The sequence below is a fragment of the Pollicipes pollicipes genome, unplaced genomic scaffold, assembly GCF_011947565.3.
Source record: "Pollicipes pollicipes isolate AB1234 unplaced genomic scaffold, Ppol_2.1 Scaffold_1600;HRSCAF=1878_pilon_pilon_pilon, whole genome shotgun sequence".
Lineage (NCBI taxonomy): Eukaryota > Metazoa > Arthropoda > Thecostraca > Pollicipedomorpha > Pollicipedidae > Pollicipes > Pollicipes pollicipes.
The window spans coordinates 17591658-17599089 of record NW_023595962.1 but is presented as its reverse complement, the minus strand read 5'-3'; the positions used below and the strand labels follow the sequence as shown (position 1 = coordinate 17599089).

The 7432-nt window shown below is 52.3% G+C and overlaps 1 protein-coding gene across 1 annotated transcript in view; it reads right to left on the bottom strand.

Annotated features, from left to right (window-relative positions):
• Positions 1-7061, bottom strand: part of LOC119110744 (putative protein FAM47C) — a 25522-nt gene extending 18461 nt beyond the window's left edge. Inside the window, exons 1-2 of the mRNA XM_037234681.1 lie at positions 7033-7061; positions 2784-3183 (exon numbers count right to left, since the gene is read on the bottom strand). Of these exons, the coding sequence (XP_037090576.1) occupies positions 2784-3183; positions 7033-7061 (429 nt within the window). The remainder of the gene's footprint in view (positions 1-2783; positions 3184-7032) is intronic.
• Between the last annotated feature and the right edge of the window lie 371 nt (positions 7062-7432).

Here is a 7432-nt window from a genome sequence, read left to right as displayed (position 1 = left end):
AAATCATTCAGAACGGTGAGCAATAATTAAGCACGAAATGCGTGGTCGGTACAGGAAAAGAACATTCACCCTCAAAAAACACTGCCAGACAGAGATACCGCTTGGAAAAAACAATGCAAAGGGACTGCCTCGTAAAATAAGACACACATTCACCAGCCTGGTTCGCTGCATTAAACACTACATAAGTCAAAGATCTAGAAAGAGCATAATATGTACATGACTCGATCTAGCGCACCGCGGGGTCTGCTCATCTCCAAGCTGGCCCGCACGCACACATGGGTAAATACAACGGCAGCGGCCAGCTCAACACCAACGCTCCATATTAAAGCATGGAACCGGTTAGTTCAGGGGCGAAACCGGAGAGCTCAAAACCGGCTACTTCAGGGGCGAAACCGGAGAGCTCAAAACCGGTCAATTCAGCGGGCGACCGGCGAGCTCAAAGGGTGAGACCAGATAATGGTCGATCCAACATCCCGTCCAGCAAACACAAAGCTGGCTGGACGCGGAGTGTGGACTGACACGTATCCAGGGCCACAAAGCGTCTCGACGCTATCGGCAGTCAGTTGCTCTGAAACAGGCTGATTATCGGTTTTCTAAGGTGACTAGATGGAGAGTCATGATTAGCGTAATAGGTCCGAATTGTAATGGGCAATTTTGATTCAACGGGAAGCGCCTCGACGTGGCTCAGTGGCGATTAAGGGTTTGTGACGACGGCTGAGGAGCGTGGCGCGCGCGGCCCATGGCCCGCTGACGGCGGCGGTGGCCAGCCTCGCGCGCGGCCCATGGCCCGCTGACGGTGGCGGCGGCCAGCCTCGCGCGCGGCCCGTGGTCCGGCAGGTGGGGATGGCCAGCCTCACGCGCGGCCCATGGTCCGGCAGGTGGGGATGGCCAGCCTCGCGCGCGGCCCATGGTCCGGCGGGTGGGGATGGCCAGCCTCACGCGCGGCCCATGGTCCGACAGGTGGGGATGGCCAGCTTCGCGCGCGGCCCATGGTCCGGCAGGTGGGGATGGCCAGCCTCGCGCGCGGCCCATGGTCCGGCAGGTGGGGATGGCCAGCCTCACGCGCGGCCCATGGTCCGACAGGTGGGGATGGCCAGCCTCGCGCGCGGCCAATGGTCCGGCAGGTGGGGATGGCCAGCCTCGCGCGCGGCCCATGGTCCGGTGGAGGCGGCGACCAGCCTCGCGCGCAGCCCATGGTCCGGTAGGTGGCGAAGCCAACGCACGACGCCGATTCGAGCGGCGATCGACGATCGATATCAATCGCAGCTACTTGAACCAACCGAGGCAGTCAAAGCTCTCGATGGCGTGGCGGCTTTTGAGCATGCCGAGCGTGGTCGGAGGCGTGGCAGTGGTGGCGGCAGCTGTCAGAATAGAACATTTCCCATAACGGGCTCAGTGAATGGCATTGCATTAAGACATAAAGAAATGAAACTTGTATAGCTGCATGGCCTTCCATTCATGTACCTCACATTGTTTGAAAACTCACTGCGTTTTGGGTCCTGAGCCTTCCTTTCTCATTCTACTTTTGCTGTTTGCTGACCATACCATGGTGTAATTGTCTTTTTCACCGGAAGCACAAGAAAACATTTGTCACTGTCGTACACGCAAGAGTGCGCGTAATCCCGGGTGGATCGCCACCTTAGCACTGAAAGTCCCTCCCGCTACCGGACTCAAGAGCTGCCTTTCCTCATGCCTTCAGCCAGAAATATGAAACCGTCTGCAAAAAGATGCTTAGGAAATGCCTGAAAACTATCACCTACTGAGGATGTTCCGGAGAAACTAGCGTAAAAAACGAGCAAGGGGAATTCCTCGCGTTAAAACAACATTCTGTGTGTAAAAAGGGAAAAGAGTAACCTTTTCTTAATGCATACGTAAGCGAGATCCCAAGCAAATGTGCTGTGACGATCAATCTCCCAACAGACCCTGTACGAAGGGGATGTAACTGATGGTCGGTACAGCTATCGTTCATCGGAGAAGTACCCTCGGGATTTCAGTGATGAAGGAGTGAGTGTAGGCGATGCAATGCATCAATAGCCCACCATGTGGAGTCATTACCTCAAGTGCAAGGACAATGCTATTTTACAGCTCTGTCTTAACTAGATGGCTTGTGCAGGAAAGTGGCAACGATAGCAGCTCTCACAGGATTGAAGCGTCTGTGATATGTTGGAGTGGTTCATAGCCATGGCCCCATATTTCCCATGGGCATAACGATTCATATGATGAGCAGTAACTCAGGAGCTCGGTGTAAAAGAAAGAGCAATGAATGCATGGAGACCGTAGCTGTGAGCACCTAAAAATGAAACGTTCTCTGACCTTAAGTGCCTTTCAATAAGTTAAGCGACAGAAAGATATCTGCTGTTTGTACCAGAACAGGATCGGTATGCTTCAAAAAAAATGCAGCCATCGCGGTAGATGGAGTAGGTCATCTGCCCGGAGTTAAGTGTCCTAGAACAAAAGTACGAATCTACGTAATTCCAAGTTGCATCGCACTGAGCGATGATCGATCATAGATCTAGAAACAACTAAGTCCGACTGATGCGCCAAATTCATGAGTGAATTTAAAATCGCAAGACCAGACAAAACTGCTCTGTTCCCCGCTCGTTTGTCTACAGGACACAATTTGGGAGTGCGGAGCCGGCATTGTCACGTTATGAAACTGGGTCTTGTTGGTGCGGCCTGCCCTCCGGCGAACCGCCGCGCAGCCTGCGCCTGGTTCCGCCTCTGCGCCTGGCTCCGCCTTTGCGCCGCCTGCCGGCCGGGGGACGCGGGACAAGAGAGCCCACCTCGGCAGAGGCGTCCTCCTCCGGGCCGAGCGAGGTCGCCCTGGGCTTGTCCTCCCCCGGACCGAGCGAGGCCGCCCTGGGCCTGTCCTCCTCCGGGCCGAGCGAGGTCGCCCTGGGCCTGTCCTCCTCCGGGCCGAGCGAGGTCGCCCGGGGCCTGTCCTCCTCCGGGCCGAACGAGGCCGCCCTGGGCCTGTCCTCCTTCGGGCCGAGCGAGGCCGCACTGGTCCTGTCCTCCTCCGGGCCGAGCGAGGCCGCCCTGGGCCTGTCCTCCTCCGGGCCGAGCGAGGTCGCCCTGGGCTTGCCCTCCCCCGGACCGAGCGAGGCCGCCCTGGGCCTGTCCTCCTCCGGGCCGAGCGAGGTCGCCCTGGGCCTGTCCTCCTCCGGGCCGAGCGAGGCCGCCCTAGGCCCGTCCCGTCAGCCCGGTCCGTCTGCTCCCCGGCGGTCTGCGCGTCATGGCAACGCTTGCGGCCGTCCCTGGACTGGAGAGCGCTGTAACTTTTTGGAAGGGCTGCTGGCGTCAGGTGAGGCATCTCCTGAGGGAGGGAAGCGTTGAGCACTACTTGCTGAGAGTGTATTGACAACATTTGGGCGAGTCCCGGTGTGCATTGTCTAGGTGGGTGTAAGCGCGGTCAAAGTTTCACCAAAGTTCCTCCAAATCCCCAGGTTCAATCTGATTTTGGCAAGTTCCAGTGCTCGTAGCAACCCTTCAACCAGCCCAACTTCGCTGCAGTGTATGGAAACGATAGGCTATTGACCAGACACGCAGCAGAATTCCTTGGGGGGGGGGGGACAGGCTCGGTAAGCGTACATCAAGCCGATTTTTTATTTTCTGTCGGGAACCATCCATGGTCAAATATGGAACCACTGGAAATGATATGCTATCTGGATGCCATCCATATAGATGGCATTATGGACGGCTGGTGAGCAAAATGCAGGTGAATGCAACAGCTTTGTGCGCCCGCGCAATACAACAACTTTAAAATATAGAGGTGGGCATAAAAAAGCAGGAAAATGTGTGATGAACTTTGCTTGAAACATGCTTCGACAATGCTCTGGATGGTAACACCGAAGTGTTGGAGCTGGGGCCTTCAGGAAAGGACTTCTTCAATACGGCTAGAAGCTTGGTGTTCGGCAGACCGGGTGAGTATTGCATTATTGCGACGGTTCCCTTAAAGGGAGTGTTCGATATTTATATGAGGTTTTGAACTGGAATAGCCATCTTGAAGTCCTTTCGGTGTCATTCATAGTCTGCCCCTCGTAAGACCTAAGCCACTCTAGTTTCTGAACCACAGGCCCGTGAAAATGGGGAGTGGTGTATCAAGGAGAATATTTCAAAACCACCTTGGCGTTCATGACATCATAATAACGTCATTTAAATTCTGCCCTTGCATAAACCATGCGGCGACCAGAGCCAAAAATAGGCTGTCGTGGCTTCCACATCTGACGTTCACGACCGCCATTTTTAGATCTAACGACCGTCAATTGGCTTTCAGTCAATGATGTACATGGTACGATGACGTAATCAAACCATGACCCATTGAAGAGCATGTCTATTAAACAGAGAATTGTGCTGTCAGAGCAGTCTTCTCCGCTTACAAAGTATCCCAATAATTATAACTAAACTTGTTTCATCATACCTGATGCTTATTTCAATATCTTCAAAAGAGAAACGTTTCCTTTAATTTTCTGATCGGATGTTGTCCGAAGTGATAACGCGCAGCACGCGAGGGACACTATTACAAAACCTCGGGCGAATTACAACATGCTTGCATGGGCGCGTGATATAAACTTATTTTCGTGGGTCAGAATTCCAGGAAGGTGACTGAAATATCTGATTAAAGATCGGAGTAATGCTCCCGCATGGCTGTGTTCCTCAGCCGCGGCCGGGGTCGGCACTACCCCACTCAGGCCCGAAATATCTGATTAAAGATCGGAGTAATGCTTCCGCTTGGCTGTGTTTGTCAGCCGCGGCCGGGTTCCACATTAACCCACTCGTGCCAGACGACGGGTGTCGGTCAGCCAACGTCTGTTGACTCGTCGTTGTAATCAGGGGTCGTCTATTACACCGTTCCAGACGCAGCCGCGGCCATCAAGCCCAATGCGTTGGCGCTGTTGACTTCAGACAAGGGGCTGCAGAATTCCATCTCTGGTTAATCTTCCTGTACATTGGGCACGGACATCAATAACTTTTCATTAGTGGCAGTGCTGGTAATGCACTATAAGTGGTAGTGCTATTAGCCGAAATAGCATCGCAGTGCTTCTGTGCTACGCCCACAATTATTGTTTTGTCATTACGTCATTGTTTTGCCTATGAAATAGCCCACGCTGGCACTCGGTGTGTTTTACTTTAATTTTTTTTGTGACAAACATTATGCCGACGTTTGTCGGTGCTGCCAAACATTGGCATTCCGATCGTAGGTAGGCACGGGATTGACCGCAGATTACATAATATCCACATCTTTTCTATCTCTGCAACCTGCATCCCATTAACCAGTTAACATCGGCCATAACTGGAAGGCATTCGTTCGTCACATTGTAACGCGCCAAAGTTGGACGGCGTATCAAAAACTTGTAATCTGGGAGGACATCTGAACACGATAGATCATGCTGTTTCAGCATGTACCTTTGAGCTAAGCTGCTCAGTTGAAAACAAGGTTTCATATCCGCTGTGTGGTAGGTGTGTGGGTACCTGCATCTGGTGACACAAGCGCATCACTTTTGAGGCGAACTGATATTGATCCGTACAGTGATGTGCAGTCGTTCTTACCCAGTCGCTGATTTCCGGTCCTGGCAAAGTCCGGATGGACTTCTTGCGTTCTTGTTGGACATGACGTAAGAAGGCTGCAAGAAGGCTGCTCGCATCATCTCTTTCTGGCCTCTCCAGTTACCACTAACCACCCACCTTGTCGTTCCACGTCAGATCGCACAAGATACGGCCGATTCCTTTCGAATTTGATTGGGTTCGGTACGCTCCTGGTTTTTCGAAAGGAGGGGGAGGGGGTCAAAAGACAAATCCTCAGGCGAGAACATGGGCGAACTGGTTATTACACGGGAAGAATGATATTTTGATCTCTCTAGGGAGGATGAGGGCTGATGTGTTCCTTTCGGGAAAATGGGCGACCAATGTCGGTAAGCATGGCAAATGAGCCGAAAATGGTTCTCGCGACTTGGCCAAGCCAAGGGACATTCCGGGATCATCGGGAAACAATCATTCATCAATGTCACCTGCGCTATTGGCCATTCAAATGGCGAAGGCTACCTTTCTGTAACACCAAAACACCGAGCTGTGGGCTTTTGAACCGTGCAGCATCTGTAAAAAGTTGTGACCTGTATTGACCTCTATCTGACTTCAGTGATCACCTATAATTGGTTCCCGGTAGCTGTTTTTGGATACGTGCTTTAAGCGTTCCAAATATCATCAAAATCAGATGTGACAAGTTGGGCCATATCTTGTGCAGTTTACCATGCAATAGCCCTCGTACCAACCGTTAGCTTTTAATTGTTTACATCTGTTATGATTGTTTTGCCTACCACTTTCGAGTGCTCGGTTTCCCTGATATTTCTCATGCGGAGCCTCTCACTTGTATTTCCGTTTTCTCACTGATTTAATGTACTGTATTAGCTATTACTCAGGATGTGGTCGGCAAAAGTCTTGGTAATGTTACGGATGTACGCAAAATAGAAGAAACACTCCTACAGCCCTGGAAATATGCACCTATTATGTATAGATCTTAATTCTATATCTGCATGTGCCTCTAGGATTGGCGATGGAAAATAGGATGTAGCGTGATATTTGGAAACAAATCATATAGCCGGTCACAAAATTCTGAAATCAGAGATTTCCTCGCCATGTAATCGGCAACCTGATCAATTTCATCGCCTGCATGGACATCAAACACGTTTTTGTCCGACGCGGTACGGCAGCAACGTAAAACTGTATGCATTGCTCTCAGTTGGGCTTTGTTGTGCAGACTTTGTTTTAGCCGTACTGAATTCGCCGCTTTCATAAATCAGGTCGAAGAGTGTTCGATACGAGCCGCTGCCATCTCACTGGCCAAGAATGGTGGAGCAGTATCACTCCGGCCGCGCGTGATCGGCTGATGGTGGAGCAGTATCACTCCGGCCGCGCGTGATCGGCTCATGGTGGAGCAGTATCACTCCGGCCGCGCGTGATCGGCTCATGGCGGAGCAGTGTCACTCCCGCCACACGTGATCGGCTCATGGTGGAGCGGTTTCACTCCGGCCGTACGTGATCGGCTCATGGTGGAGCAGTATCATTCCGGCCACACGTGATCGGCTCAGTTGTCCACTGCCGATCGCCGTCCAACTGCGAGGCCGTGCGCGCGCCAGCGATGCCCCTAAAATAATTATGTAAAAAACACAGCTTGGCTCTGAAACGAAGAAGAAACCTTGATATTGTATTGCTATTGCTGTGTGTTTTATGTCATATACGGTCACCTCAGGATCCTACCATGACATGCCCCATGCTACTGTGATGCGCTCTGATTGTTAAAACGTCCGCAGTGAATGAGCCAGACAGCCTGAAGGCTTCAGCGCAGTTGCATGGCGCGCCAGGAAGCTAGACGGAAAAACGCTCTTTTGTTACGGGTCGCGTCAGCGTCCTTTCAGGGCGCGAGGTAGTCTTTCAG